This window comes from Anguilla anguilla, chromosome 5, assembly GCF_013347855.1.
Source record: "Anguilla anguilla isolate fAngAng1 chromosome 5, fAngAng1.pri, whole genome shotgun sequence".
In the NCBI taxonomy this organism is placed as follows: domain Eukaryota; kingdom Metazoa; phylum Chordata; class Actinopteri; order Anguilliformes; family Anguillidae; genus Anguilla; species Anguilla anguilla.
Window position 1 is genome coordinate 36,859,810 of NC_049205.1, and position 16,133 is coordinate 36,875,942.

Here is a 16,133-nt window from a genome sequence, read left to right on the forward strand (position 1 = left end):
TGACCTGGTATGCTACTGTTTTAACACCCTTTTCGCCTGTGTGAACCTCACCTGCAGTTCCAGTTCCAGGGGGTCCTGATGCATGTGTCCCACCATACTAAATTGCCCCAACACCTAAATCTCGTTTATACCGCAAGATATGGATGAAGGAGATAGTGTCAGAGCCAGACTGGGTGGACGGTGTAATTATTTCTGACCCCACTGGACATAAACTTCACTTAAACACTTCTGTTGTGCTGTTGCAACATGCATGTCAAAGACTACACTCCTTTGACAAAGCAGATGCTCATGAAGGGAGGCCATATATCCAGATCCGTGTTGAATCAGCAGCTAAAATGCAGCTTGATTACTCAGGAGATGAAAGGTAAACTGACACCCAGGGCGAGGGTCTGTGGAGACGAGGCACGGTGACACAGGAGAGACTGAGACTCATGGATGAGAACCTGGTCATAAAACGCACACAGAACAGCCTTTTTCGCATATATGCGCTCCAAGCAGTGGAATGCCCGGGGTGTTAAATGTGAAAAATCCTGTCGCCATTAAATTCACCAATTACAACTTGGTATTTAGCAGATGCTCTTATCCACAGAGTAAAAAATGGACTGCATTCCTCAACCTGTGAGCAGGCAGCTCTCAGCCTCCCGCAGTATACAATTGAGTATACAATTATCAAATTATTAATTATACAATTGTTATATTTGCTATCACAGGTTGTCGATTCTATTGGTTAGCTGAGGCAGATTGATACAGCAGCACTTTATATATTGGAGAATGTATGTGTGAAGGATAGAATCGGCAAAAATGAAAGTCAAAATTGAAAAAAATAAATGAAACCACCTTTTACGCCAAACAAATATAACCACGTTTATTTTTGAAAGTATAAAATGTCACACTAAAAAGGCCACTTTTTGTAGGGTTTGATTAACAACCTGCAATCTTGTTCAAATTTACACAACAAGGTCATTACCCCCCGCACTTCCCCCACCCCCCGAATCCTTCCTTGGTCTGAATTACGCATTATACATTTTCTGCTGTTACAGTTGAGCCCTCTGAATACAACTGGCAGAGTTAATAATTTACTGATACAGGAAGGGGGCAGAGGAAGGCCTGTAGGTTTTCTGGATTTTGCACACTGCCATTCAGGAAGTAGTACTTTGCATACTGCACTTCAGGGAGTTACACTTTTATTCCCCCCCCCAAGATGGTGCCCTTTTTCATCCAATCAACTGACAGGCACAGATTGATGGGCACTGGTTGCCTTAGCCGAAAAAGAAAAAAAAAAGAAGAAAAAAAAAGTCGGCAGTTCACATTCTTTAATATGCTGCCAGCTGGCATTCCCGGGTCACGTCAAGGTTGCACCTGCTCCTGGTTGCACAAGCGGAACAACCTGCATGAGCCCCGTCCATCTGAGCCAGCCTGGCTCACCACTGGCACCAGCTGGGGGAGCCTTCACTTTGTGGTTCTTTTGTAATTTAGAAGTAACCATGACACTGCTTTACCCTGAGGTAGTAGTGTTGCGTCAAAACTTCAACGACAACATACATCAATGGAGTAACAGTCACATCAAACTCAACTAATAGCTGAATTATTTTCTGTTTTTCTGTAAAGCATCTTTCGGACAGTGTCTCCGTAAAAATTGCTATACATATAAATTGAACTGAAGTTTAAAAAAAAAAAAAAATCACTCACAAACATATTTTACACACGCATACACATCTAGAAATCTGTATAATGGACACAACTCCCTCCCCCTCCCCTAATTTTGTGTGTTCCCAAATTATTCACACATCCCATTCCCTTTTTTAAGTAATGGCTGCTTTTTTTAATTTCCCCACAGATATCAATCCTGTATAAAAACTGTCCAGAGCCTGGAGCAGCCTTGTTGCCATGGAGAATACGTACATTTTTAACTTAAAGCAATGCTCCTGGGGTAGATTGGCAGCCACTTACACAGGTGGTGACTCCAAAAAAAAGTCCAAAGTACACGGCAACCAGCAAAAACTCAAAAGGGGCACCAACAACCAACATGAACAGGCGTGAGTACAGAATAGAATTCACCATTTATTCACTACAGACTGTTGAGGCTCTGTCGTTCATCCTTGATGCCAAAAACAGTGCGACCTCTGCCCTCCCTAAAGGCTGGAATGGATTTGTTTCCCAAATGGACTGGCTCCAGACCCCCCTCCCCTCCTTGTTGCGCTGTACTATGACCAGCCGCTCTCCACGGCGCCCCCTACACCCCTGCGAGTGACAATGCTCTCTGTGGACTTCAGCAGTCTCTCCAAACAGGGGGCACTGATTTTTCCAGAAGGGGGCTGGCTCTGGGGTGGCAGGGGGCAGGCCTTATGGTTGGGGGCCGGGTCACCTTCGGGGTCAGGGTCCGTGCTGGAGGAAACAGCGTTGTCCTGGGTGACGGCCCTCGCCCTGGGCGTGGCCCGTTGCCGTGGCGCCCTCGTGCTGGGCTCCTCTGCGGGGGAGCAGATGGGAGACGTGTGGAGCCACTTGAGGTTTGTGGCGGAGTGTGCGCCCGGCGCGGCGGCCTCGCTCGCCTGCTGGGCCTTGCTGTTGGAGGGGAGGGCACAGTGGGATGCTGGGACTGAAGCGGAGATGGAAGGGGCCATGTTGACTGGAGAGATCTGCGGGGAGCAGGATGGACAGTTGAGTGCACATAATTCTCTCTACGACAGATAGCTAGAGGTTCTGAAACCTAGCACCTCTGGGTTAAACAACAGCATATGAAAGCTGCATCACAGAGTGTCTGATATACTGCCATGAGAACATTTGGATTTATAATGAGTAGGAGTGTGAATTTGTAAAAGATTCGATACGCCTCTCGATCTGATTCGATCCGATTATACTCCGATCCGATTCAGCTCTGATTCTGTTTGATTTATCTCCCATTCAATTCAGTTCAGATGTGATCCAATTCCATTTTACATGTTCAATTTAACATGTTAACGTGTTAAATTGAATATTTTTTGTTCTAGATCATGAAATCAAATTCAAAATGTTAATCTTTCAATTAAAGCACTGTTATGAAAGCCAAAGCTTTTCCAAACCGTGGATTTAAAGTTGTTCAGCACGTTGAATATTTGCTATCTTTCCAACATCTTCAGGCAGCCTGTAAAAAAGATGTTTGTTGTTTTTTTGTCGTGTTTTATTTTTTAATTTTGTCACGTAATATGTAAGAGGTCTATTTCCCTAGTTAGGCCTACTAGTAAAATCTTTGAATGAAAATAGGCCTACACAAAAATGAGACTCAAGATACAAAATTCTTTTGAATAAAACTGCAGTTAACATAATATAATATGAATATATGAATTGATAAAATTGCTATGTATGCAGCTAAGCTGAAGCAGTACACTAATATTAATCAATTATAGCTAGAATGTAGAATGTAGCTGATGAGATATACATTTTTTCTCAAACAGTTTCTTGTTTTTTGGTAGGAGCCGTTAGAAACACCTGCCTTAAGGTAATGGTGTCTGTTTGCTCCCTATCAGGATCGTTTGATGACGTTTTCATTATACATAAGGAAAGACATTACACAAGAATAGCAGAACATTGTGTGCACACAGTGGCACACCAAATAAAGTGTGGTTCACGTTATTTGTATAGTTGTGACGGTTTTTGACTTATATGTCAATTTTGACTGTTTTGAATTTTGTAATCGATGCAGCCGCATCTTAGACACTTGGACCAGGCCAATAGTTTGAACTGGTGAATCTAATTAGTCCTAATGATGAGACGATGCCATGCAGCATCTTAACTTATAAGTAAAAAGTAATTATGGCAAATGTAGGTATAAACAGCATTTGATGCTAGCGCAGCTAGGTCTACAGCTTGTGACCTGCTAACAAGTGTGCAGATGTTCGGCCCTCAAAAGGTTGGGGGGTCTTGGGATCTTAGTTCATCACTGGGAGAATTTCTTTTGATCTGGTTATGATGTCCCTGATGGTTCCAAATAGGAATGTTATTTTTTTAAATCAGTTAACTGAAAAATGGCAAATATTCAAAACAACAGAAAACATTACTGAAATAAAATATAGATGGCGAACATGAGCATTACTTCTGATGACACTATCTGGATCACTCGGATTGAATGGCTTTACAAAAGAACAGAGGAGACTATATGCGGCAACATTCAAGCTATTCTAAATCATGTTGAAAACAGGTACCCACAAAAAATGTGGGATGATCCTAATGAAGATAACATTGCTTTCCACAGATAGCACAAATTCCCCATTCTGTCAAATATAAAATGACCAAAAGTGGTCAACCAATCTAACTAGCTTAGCTAACTTTATTTTATTGATGTTTTTGACAATGCAAATTTTACTTTAAAAATAAACCTTAAGCTTCAAGGTTAAATTCATAATGATTCCATTGTGTTTAGAAATAAGCCAAACTTAGCCTACCATAGCATGGATCATATAATTTTTTTGACCTTCTAATTTATGAAAATAATCAAAGTCAAAGGACTTTGTCTTTCACCTGAGAATACTGTGATTGGTTCAAACTGTTGAGTCAATAATGGCACACAATGACTCCTTCAAGCCCCCTTCCCATCACTGCTGAGCACATAATTCCTCCCAAAAGTATAAATAGAGAATAATCCCACCTTTCCTTCCTCTGTTGGCTTGTGACCAGAGAAGCATTTGCCATTTTGTCCTCTTTTATCAGCCAAGCTGTGGTCAGCACACACATTTGTCTCTAAAGGGATCGGTCTTGCCATATGCCTATGAGTTTTTCTAAAGTCTTCCCCCTCATGTCTGACTGTCATTGCACCCCATGCATTTTCACTCTGGGACTTCCCCCACGAATCCCCGATATATGGGGGACAATCATAATCTGGAACCTGAAAAGGATCACTGTAGGTAGAACTACCTTCTGCCTCTTGGAGGGCATGGCGTCCTGTTCATGGCCTCCAGCCTGCTGGTCTACGGGCTTCACATTTGGGAACCAGGTCTTCAGCATCACCTCCACTTTCAGAATGATGTTGATGTAGCGTTCACTGGAGAAGAACAAACACTGTTTTCATAACATTCAATGTAGGGGCGAAAACAATATTGTTAAAAACGTTCGCTGGAAGAAAGACAATGTTACTATAAGACCGGTGGGGATTGATAAGATCGTCCACATCTCAATAAATAATGAGACTAAAATATATAGCTGACAGCGTGACATATGACACAGCATTAGCGTCGCTTTGGGTAAGTCATATTGTAATGATTCAGAGCTTCTGGTCTTTCCATTATTAATGAATGAACAGCCTATGTAACCAGGGAGACTTAACAGTAATCTAATCTCAAATAGCTCTCTTATTAGACTGCGCAGATATTTATAAACAATTGCTAACAGATTCATCTTGGTAGAGGTTTGGTTAGGATGTTAAATCGCCTAAATAGCAGAGACTAAAATATTCTGTTTCAGGTACGTTGCACTCTGATCTGGGACCAGCCCAACACAACATGCGCATTTTCACCTGAGGGAAGCGACCGGGGCTACTTGCGTCATTTCACGCACACAGTACACATGGCGCGCCACGCAGCGCTTCAGCTCGCGGCCGGAAATAGCCGCTTAAGCCTTGCGGCAGGGCGTGTCACAGCCCCCCGCACTTGGGGGGGGGGCAGGAGAATATAGTTCCTGTGACGTAGCGGAAGCAGGGCAGGGCAACGGGTCCTTCCCATGAGATCAGTCAGGGGGCCGGGATCCTCTGGACCCAAGTTCATCCGCAACGCCCCATTAATGCCGCTTACTCAAAAGACAGATGGCTCGCTGGGAATTAGCCCCGGGTCATGTGACCCGCCCGCCTGCTGCTTGCCGTTGGAGCACGGCTGATTACTCGCGGCAGATTACGGCCCCCAGGAAGAGGCACTTAAGGGGGTCAATTTTACCTCTGGCTGCCTCTGGGCCACAGCAAGGGCTGTCAGCAGGAACTACTGTATGTAATGGCCCAGCGAGGGGGGGGGGGGGGGGGGGGAGGAGCAGCTGGTTGATGTGACAGTGCTTTAGGCTGGTGATTTCCGCTGGCTGGAAGGAAGCAGCATCCCCATGGGGGGGGGGGGGGGGCTGGACTTGTGGCAAGCCTACTCCGATCTTCTACGGCAAACACTTCAGCAACCACCAAGCACGAAAGCCCCCGTGTCACGTTCCACCCCCTCCCCCCCCCCCCCCACGCGCACGGCCAACACACATCCGTCATTCAGTATCCGACCGGAAAGCCCAGAGACCGCAGACCATGTGCTGACACACGCTCTACATCAGGGACACGATGACTGACCACTAGAGCGTGGTGACGCAAGCTGGCCTGCTCTCAGTTACACGAGTCGGTTTCATTCATAAAAAACGCCTTTCCTCTAGAGAACGGAGTCTCGGAAATGGCTCTTTGAATAATCAAATTTCCCTTATTTCATTTCCTACACGATCATAGCATTAAGGTTTTAACTTCAGGCGTATCCCTTTTGCAGAAACTACATTAGCGGCCCCACGTAAAATGGCAAGGCAAAAGTTTTTCAATTTCCCCAACCGCGTAATGACTTGACTGATAAGTAATTTGACACGTTATGAGTGCATTTACAATGCGCAACAGCAATTATTGACCAAAAGAAGCTGGTAAAAATATCTGCTAGCAGGATACAGCAAGGGACAAAGAGTACTTACCCCATACACGGATTCTGCAGGACCCCTAATATTCGCCGGATCCTGTCCATTGCAACGCTCTCCTGGAAACTGCTGAGACCTATAAAATAAGGCAAGGCAGAATTTTATTTTTTAGGACTGTTCTTCAAAAAAATGTATTTGTCAACCCAAATACAGTGGCTCCTTTCAAGTGTTCAACATCTCACGTAGCACTTAACACGCTTTCACATCTCACTCAACACACTGATGTCATCTCACCGAACACACGTAGCTGAACACACGTCTGTTTCTCACTGACACATGCCAATGTCTCAGTCAGAATGCACCTGTGTCTCCACCCTTTCCCACTCAACCTACTACTCTATACCAGGTGGGTTCCTCTATAGAATGCATCTGGCCATCTGACCAGTTGACAGCCAGCGCCCTACTTTCTCTCCTACGCTCACTGGCCACCGCCCTACCCAGGCTTTCCTCCGGGGTGCGCTGTCGCCATGGAGACAGATCTCGGCACACAAGTTAAGACGTGGGAATATCAATCCCCAGAGCGCCGTTATGCACTTATTGCCATGGAAGCGTGTAGGGGTTCCGGGGATGGGGTGGAAGAGGGGGGAAGGGTCGGGTGGATACTTACGTTCTCTGTATCTTCCAGACTGGAGACCGTTGAGAATGGAGGTCAGTGGAAGGATGTAACACTGCAGTTCCCTGCACTGAAAACACAGGACATTCATTCATTCAGTTACTCTGTTCATTCACTCACTCAGATCCCTGGTTCCTCCTCTAATTCTGACACAGCCATTCTTGTAGCATCCATAAACACAGGACGGGTAGTGCATGCAGTTTCCCCACAGACAGTGCACTCTGTAACCTGGGAACCAATCCTCAAAGACGCGAATTAAAAATGATTATTTCCGCAATATCTTTACGATCTGTGGATACGGCAGCAGTGGTGTTAAGTCTTCCCCTGAAGACATGTGTATTGTCACAGCACTGCTTTCATAGTTATTCATTCATATTTTGGTTTTAAATCCCAGGTTTGGCTCTTTCCATCTTAATGATCTATCCAGGGTAGCTAAACATCACTGAATGAACACAATCTTTTCACATTTCTGTTATTTGCATTCAATTAAATGACCTTAGGATCAGAAACTGGTTCACATAAGGTCAGATTTTCTGAGTTTATGCACAAAGGGAACTAACCAAATGGTGTGACACTGATGTAAAGAGGAGCAGGGAACACTTTCCCATACAGTTTTTGTGAGCTGCGAAAATTAAATCAACATGGCATTCGTAGACTGTAAGGAACTAGTGACTGAAGAAAACCCACAAGATTATATTCTATGTGAGATTAACACCATAGGTACTTAAATTAATTCTACATAGGAACACAGTATTTGTGAGCGAGGCCAATATAAACCATTCACAAGCTAGCTTTTATCTAACTTCTGGTTATCCAGCTACATTTTGCAAGCTTGTGAGACACTCTGGATTTTCAATAGATTGCCTTTTCATGAACAGACTAAGAAAGGCATAAATTGACACATTTATTAATGTTCTGGCAAGGACAATCTGAACCACATATTTCTCTTTCCCACGGGCAAGTTTTGGGGAGGGCGGATTTGGTGAAATTGCTGCGGGTCACTTGCCAGACGAAGAAAAGTATCTTTCGGGAAAGCACACATGCTGGAAGAACATGTTTAATTTATTCAAAGGGCGGGGTGGGAAATAAGCAGAGAGGTGGTGGTTGCATGTGCATGTTTGTAACAGAGCGTGTACGGTGTGTATGTGCGTCTGTGTGTGTGCCTATAATACACATGGGCGTGTATGTGTGTGTGTACGTGTATATGTGTGCATTTGCGTGTGTGTCGTAGGGGGGAAGGGGGGGGGGTCTCATTTCAGTGAGAACTCCTTTCTCAGGCCTATTCCACAGCCACACCATGACCAACGGAGTGTTCCGCACCTTGTAATGTAACAGCTTGTCCGCCTCTGCCTCCAGCGGCTTCCCCCTGGGCTCTGGCGCCCCCTGGCAGCAGGGCCTCTTCTGGCCCGAGCGGCACGCGGGCGCGGTCTGCGGCTCCTGCCTCCCTGAGGGACGGTCCCAGGACTCGGCGCAGTCGGGGTTGTCGGCCCCCTCCCTCGCAGCGGCGCGGTGCTGGGCGCTCGCGGCGCGGGGCTCCGCCCCCGAAGGCTCGGGCTCAGGTTTGGGCGTGGCCCGCCCCGCCCCCGCCGCTTTCCGCCTGCAGTCTGACTCGGAGGCGACGTCGCCGCAGCTGCTGTCCTCATCGTCGCTCGCCAGCCAGTCAATGGAGCAATCCGAATCTGAAGCTGTCATCCTCGGGCCGCAGGTCTCTAGCCGCCAGCGATCATCACTGACCTGAGAGAGAGAGAGAGAGAGAGAGAGAGAGAGAGAGAGAGCAAGAGAGTGTGAGGGAACGTGGTTACCCCTGAGCTGGTGTGCAGTCTACAGCACGTCCGCCCCCCCACCCAAGCCACCCCCACCATGAGGTCACACTCAGAGTACAACCATGCCAATGAAAACAATGACACAACATGCAATCCCACCAGAGTTCTAATGCACGGAGGCACATCACAACAATGCCTATAATTCAGACCACAAACAACACCTATCACTGTCCACCTTTCAGAGAAATAGCCTTCCGATGTAAAAATGAGACTAACCAATCGGTGCTGCTTTAAAAAAAATAAAGCATCTGGACTAAGAAACTGTTTGACGGGCGTGCAATCAGAAAGCCAGACAAAAACTCTCGAGTATCCCTGCTAGTAAAATGTGAGATTGTTGTGGTTATAGTTAAAAATGAAGGTTTAGTTTCATTTAGTTCTCAGTGCGCCTGTGGATTATGGATGCTTGTTTTATACCAGCAGCTTGAATAGGATCAGCCAAGCAGAAACTCTCCATGGTAATGTGTCCCCATGACTCCTTATAACTAAAAAAGGAAATGATTATGTAACAGATTGGATTGAATATTCAAAATGGTGTATCTGTTATGCAATGTTTGTTCAAGCAAACGTCTGAGCGCTGCTACATTTTGCAACACCTTCCTGATTGGGAAATAAAAACACATAAAATTCTCATATCCTGCGCAAATAAGAGGCAGACGTGAGGCCTGCTCCAAGTCCAGCCTGAACACCCAGACCTGAGCACAGACTGGCCACTGGTGATAAAGTGCGAAATGAATAGACTGCTGCTGATCCTTCCTGCACTGAACAAAACTGAAGCAGCACCTTCCAAATTGTACACCTTCAGACCTGTGCGCTCTCCTTTCCTACCCATTCATTCTCCTGTCACAAGCAGTTCATACTGCATTTCATAGAGGGCATGGGCGTATCCGTTTGAGACGGCAATCTTTCATCTCGCATTTACACTGACCTGCCAGTTTATGGTCAGCTGCACCAGAGGCAAACCGGTAACAACCGCATTGACACGCCTTAGCTGTTAACAGGGCACACCTGAGGATAAGGCAGGTGCATTTAAACCAACCCAATCTCATACCCCACTGGCTAGTTCCAAAAAAGGACTAGGACTAGCTTGGAAGAGGTCGAAAGGGTTGAGTGAAATTTAGGCTTATTTGTTGTGACATACAACAGTCAGGCTCTCTCTTGCCAGATAGCATGGACTTCTCACTTTCTTTATGGATCTGGTCTCTCTGAAAATAGGGTTAACAACAGTGTGAGCGTCAAGACAGAACTTCCTCTACCATAAGCTTATGAATCACCAAATCCGGCAAGCGTGCTCCCTCGCATTTCCACAAAACATGATACAGGTCAGAGTCAGCAGCACGAGTAGGGCTGAACTCAGGAGAAGTTCCAGGGTCAGCGGTGAGTCTCTCTCAGATGAAATGTCAAACTGCTCAACAGGACCTCACTAGCACAGTGCGCGAGAGCCTACAGCCACAAAGCCGAGGCAGGCCCAAGGAAACCAGGCTTCAGCTGCGGTGTTCGGTCCCTGTGCCTGTCCAGACGGGACCGCCCTGTGCCCGTTACCATCCCTCTGTCAGCATGGCCCAAATTACGCTTGTGGACACAGTACTGTAAACAGCAGTGGAGCAACCTTGATTTTCACACATCCAGGATCAGGCCCAAAAAGACAAGGCGCTTATTTGCAGAGATAGGAGCGTGGTGACAGTGACGTACCCTGCAGGGACACTATGAGCAGACTGTGGAAAGGGTCATTTAAACACTGGTGCAGACATAGAGCCATCGGTATTTACATTCAGTACTACACACAAAATCACCTGTTCTCAATTTTACACACACACACACACACAACTATGTAGCAGTCACGATACTGCTGTGAATGACTCAAGCCCACACACCATCAAACCAGGCCACAGACCACCCCTGGCCTTTACCTTCCAGCTGTGCAACTGTCAACTATTTTTTTTACTCCAAACACCACAGTTTCACCTCCAATTGCAGCCAAAGGCTGAGGGATTTCGGGGTGCATACAGTGAGGCAGCTGGTAACAGTTTAAGGGTTTGCTGCACATAAACAGACCCATCACTCAAACATAGGCCTAGTCAACCAGCAGAAGTGCCTTTAAAAAAAGGACATGATTTCTCAGTTTGGAGTCTGTGTTACACTGTTGTTTGCAAATGGCAACAATGTTGCCATTTACAAACAAGCAGCCCATGTTGTTGCGGAAAAATGGGACTTCTTTCATGGGGAAAAAGCAGGATACTGTACTGTAGAGAGTAATTATGAAGCCAATTCCCCATAGTAAATACATTGTCTACTTTGCCAGGATAAAAAAAACCCACTATTGCGCATTTCAATGAGGGAACAACAGCAACAGAGGCTTAAAAAAGGACGACAAATAATGTTTTTTTTTCCGTTACAATGAAACAAATGAAATGCACGATTTGCGAATAACTCGATATACATAAGACAAAAATAAACGTGATGGAGATGTCGTGCGAGGACGAATGAAATCTATTTTTAGACATGTTAACGTAATGGGACCAGTTTTAACGTTCATTTAGAATGGAATTTACGTGTGCAATACATGCGCGGCCGAGCATTCCCTTTATTTCCTCAATGACATTCAAAATGCAAAGGCCTATTGAACAGTACATAGGGAAGAAAAACAACTTAAATTAGGATTTCTCATCCTCGATCTGCCGTCAGACAAATTCTTTGTAGGCTATTTCAAATTTAACAGGCTAGCAGTACCGACACTGGCATGTTTTCAACGCAGATCCAGGTGGTAATGTTAAGGAATCTATGGATCACGAAATGTGTCACGCAGTGTATGTGTCAAGAAATCTATAGTTCATGAAGGTTTGATTTTTAAAAATTGAACTAATAAAATCATAACACAGCAGTTTGTCTATTGCAGCTGTAGCCTATTTATCAAACGCGTCTAATCTTGGCAAGCTTGCATTAAGTGTTATGTAATAGTGTAGGCTACCACAAGTTACCGTGTTTTTGAACAGCTGTAAACGACTGTTGAAAACAAAACTTTTGTAAGCTTTTATTCAACGCTTCACGTTAACTCTTACTAAACACTGAATCTATATCATCCCTGCGTTTAGAACATGACTACTGACCCTTTAAATGAGGCTAGTCTTGCTGTTTCAGTGCTGAGAGAAATAGGCTATATTTGTTGCGAATGCAGCTATTGTTCACGAACAATTCGCGACATTAAGGAGCCGTAAGGACAGTGTGAGTGGTCAAATGGGTTGCTTGTGTGAATGTAAATTTGTACAAGGCAGTTAATAACGTGTTTGATGTCTGATAAATGAAATGAAAGTGTTGAAAATCTACAATGACGCAATCCGGTTAGAACACTGTAAAGTCGGAACGATTTAAGGTAGCCAGTCTAGCCAGACAAATTAAAAAAATGTCCTACAATGTTTGAGTGAGCGTGTGAACATCAATTATTGGACAATAGAATGCGTGGGTAGCTTATACGTATCCATGTGAGCTAGTGGCAAAGATATATTCAGTTTTAAAAAACAAAATTCCCCACCCAGAACGCGTTAAAGCCGCAATTCACTGGACCGACTTTCAATACAACAGAATCAAGGCTATCTAGACGAATGGATCGGTGACATAAACGGAATAAAACATATAGGCTCTGCTACAACACAGAATGGTAGACATTTCGGAAGACTTTGCAATGCAAGTCATCTTAATGATTAGGCTAATAACTGGAAGATGATAAGTTTTATAAGGGTGTGGTTCTTCGATAATCACTCCACTGGTTTGTCACGTAGACTGCAATAAAGCCTCCCATCACCAACATTAAGTACAGAAAACGAAAATCGACTAGCTACATTATCTTAACACCCGGTTAACTACATAAATCACGAGGGTAGCAAGCATTAAATTCACGTGTTCACGCAGTTCATATTACAAAATTGTACCAATCTCAGTTGTGGTAGGCAAAACTGTAAAACATCGCATTCAATGCCCACTACATAAAAGCCACGCGACATCGTAGAATCAAAAGCTTGTTACCGTGTCCGTTTTCTCTCTCAGGAAGGCGATGCGTGGTGTGTACTGGAGCTAACAGCCTTGTCTTAACTCCCTCCAACGTACTCAAAAGCAAAGCCAAAATTATATCTCTTTATATTAAAGTGTAAGGCTACCCGTGGGTCGCTTAGTTTGTATAAACACAAATGTCCTCGTTATTTCGCTTCACATTGGCGCAGAAGCATGCAGCTGTATTGGGTTCCTGTCTTACCAGAATTGAGATGAGCGCACTTTCCCTTTGTTCAGCGGTTAACCCAGGACACTTTCGTAGTTGCTGATGTATGCGTGATGCAGTGGTTTCAGTGATGTAGTCATGCAAAAAGGCTACCCCGTGTAGCTATTCCTAAGGCAACGTGTCTGAGAAGGCGGGTACAAACAGGCTGCGCTTTCCGATTTGCGCTTTCGGACAATTTCTGACAAATAGAGTTTCAGATAGAGGCCACCGTCAGCTGATAGGTGAAAAAATCTTACATATTTAAATTATATGTAAATTAAAAAAGCACGTGGACACGAGGATCTGTTTCAACGGTGTGGTCGGGCGAAGTCAACTTTGCCCTGGTTAAACCACAGTAAAACTTCTCAAATCCAAAAGATAGCGGGCTCCGCCGCTTGGTTTTATTTAAATGTAAGTTTATTGTCATGAGCGAAGAGAGGCTGTACTTTATCTTTAGGCCGAATGTTGTTTCCGATAAAAGCCGGCTCCATTGTGGCAACATGGATTTTAATGTGTATAATTATTGCCTAGCCATTTTCTTTGCAAAATATAAAATCGCTCATTTCGCGACTGTGTGGCATTATTTACTTCCCAGAGACTCTCGAGTGTAATTGCTTGGCTAATGTTTTACTGCCAGTGTCTATGAACACTATGGCTTTCGCAACTGCAAATGAACCTGATGTGCCCATAACCACCAAGTCCGAGAGAGAGACTAATGTTAACCGTACGAGTTCATTCAGTTTGCGCATTCGTGCCGTGGCTGTATACAGCACGTTCACTGGAGTCTTAACTGTTTGAGCCCCAGCTTGTCGCCGTGATCAGCTGAATGAATGAACCAGAACGTGGCATTCCAGTCAGCGCATATCGCCTCTAGCACATGCACTTCACTACACTCCTACTCTATGATGCCTAATTATGCGCATCGTGACTCGCGAACTTTATCCTATTTTAAGAAAACGATTTCGGACTTCCCGAACTTAGCCTACCACTGTATGAATGAGATAACCTGCATTTTCCAAAACGTAAATTGATCTCGAAGCAGTTTAGAATAGCCTACTTAATTTGGTATAACGAGTTTTGCAATCCGTTGTGTGCGATCAGTTTCATTTGTAACCACAAAAGGAGGGTTATGAAGCAGTAAATTGCAAATTTAGCCTCATTGTGTCATTTCTGTTATTAAATTGGATGTTATATTTTAAGGAGCTGTCTTTAGCTCAGCGGACAGTGAAAACGACCAGGCAATGTAGTGTGCTAATTGATGCTTCGTGTAGTGATAAATACTTCATACATTGCTTTAAAGTCCTTCGATCGCCTCTACGAGGGGTATAAATAGATGACGAATATTGTTTGTTTTTTTATAGAGAACATACCACTTACCACTCGTTAAGCTGTTTCCCTCGTAGCCATGCATGTTGCAGACACCCCTTTTAAGTTAAAAATCCATGTATTTTTGTAAAATTCAAATTTAAGATATATACAGGTATTCAAGAAATTCAGGTAACAATCTTGTTTCCATGACTACAAAGACATAATGGCTCCCACCCCCTACCCACCAATTTAACAAATCAGACTAAATACATTGTCTGTCGTGTATCTGCGTTGATGTGCATATTTTAGCAAAAAAAAAAAAAAAAAACATTTTATGGACACAAAAACATATGGAACACGTTGTCAGTTAGTTATTTTTATGCGCTACAGGCATACGCCCAAACATGTGTGTTACAAATATGAAATGTGTATATTTTCTCGACGTTTGTCCCCTGTGAAAGTATTCTGAATATCATTATTGCGGCGGTTTGCCGTTTATAAGACAATACTTTGTAGTGCATTGTCGAAGCTCCATGGTTCCGACTGCGTTTGGACCATGACTGTTTTTGTGTTATTTATAATTCTGCGACGGTTGTCGACCTGATTCCGGAGAAAAAGGCCCCCCTACTGTGCAGCTGTACTCAGGAACTGGTAGGCTTTCCCAGGGAATGTACAGTCATGTGTTTATTTATTTGAAATACTTTTGGATCATTTTTGAACGAATACATGTTCTTCACATGGTTCATGGTCCTGGCATGCAATGTGCTATCTGCTAAATGATAATCATAAAGTAGACACAGGCCTTTCCATATTGATAGTGTATATTTGTTTATGGACATATGTCATTAGCATATGGGGATAGGGCAGAGGTGGGGAGTTTACCATTGACAGATAGGAGACATAGGGTTGTATCAGCAGTGGGTGATTGGGTACTTCCAGGCTGCTCTGACCACATGCCAGAGTGAGGATCAGCTGACTGGGGTTATAAACCGTAACCCTCTTTCAGAGAAACATGCTTCCACACCGGAGTTGATTTCAACTGAAATTCATAATTAATGCAAGCACTGTGGAGGACAAAATGTTCTTCCTCCCCTCTCATTCTCTTTCTCTCATAATGTTTTCTGCTGCTCTGTCACTTTGTTTCTTGCTTGTTCCCACTCTACCTCACTGTCTCTATGTGTCCCTGTTCTTTTCTTGCTCCCCTCTGTAGCACTCTTTAAAATACAAATTCAAATAAGCTTCATTGCTGTGGCAAGGGTACACTTACAGTACATTGCCGAAGCATATACTGACATAACAGATAAGCAATAACAACTTGAACTATAGTAAACACGCAATGTAAAGAAAGAAAATTCTACATCAAAAAGACAAACACATGAAATCAGTTTATTCCCTTTTCTGATCTAAACCATAAGCATCCCTTTATTCTCTCACTCAACATATTTCTCAGACTTTCACCTCTCTCTCTCTCTCTCTC

The 16,133-nt window shown here is 44.1% G+C and overlaps 1 protein-coding gene across 2 annotated transcripts; it reads right to left on the reverse strand.

Annotated features, from left to right (window-relative positions):
• Positions 1-838: 838 nt before the first annotated feature.
• On the reverse strand, positions 839-13,481 carry LOC118228084 (circadian-associated transcriptional repressor-like). Of its 2 annotated transcripts, none has more exons than XM_035419337.1 (6): positions 13,346-13,481; positions 8,600-9,013; positions 7,274-7,349; positions 6,664-6,742; positions 4,888-5,014; positions 839-2,636 (listed from the first exon to the last, which is right to left on the reverse strand). In XM_035419337.1, exons 2-6 carry the CDS (start codon positions 8,969-8,971, stop codon positions 2,205-2,207), a joined length of 1,086 nt encoding a protein of 361 aa, XP_035275228.1. In that variant the 5' UTR covers positions 8,972-9,013; positions 13,346-13,481; the 3' UTR covers positions 839-2,204. The 2 variants fall into 2 exon arrangements, with proteins under 2 accessions (XP_035275228.1, XP_035275229.1); XM_035419338.1 differs by lacking the exon at positions 13,346-13,481 and adding an exon at positions 13,120-13,339.
• Between the last annotated feature and the right edge of the window lie 2,652 nt (positions 13,482-16,133).

Bases quoted from the DNA above. Each gene is read 5' to 3' on its own strand.
- LOC118228084 (XM_035419337.1), bottom strand. From the start codon at position 8,971: ATGACAGCTTCAGATTCGGATTGCTCCATTGACTGGCTGGCGAGCGAC. The intron at 5,015-6,663 runs GTAAGTACTCTT...GTTCTTCTCCAG, and splicing joins CTGCAGAATCCGTGTATGGG to TGAACGCTACATCAACATCA. The intron at 2,637-4,887 runs GTAGTTCTACCT...TGCTCCCCGCAG, and splicing joins TGCCCTCCAAGAGGCAGAAG to ATCTCTCCAGTCAACATGGC.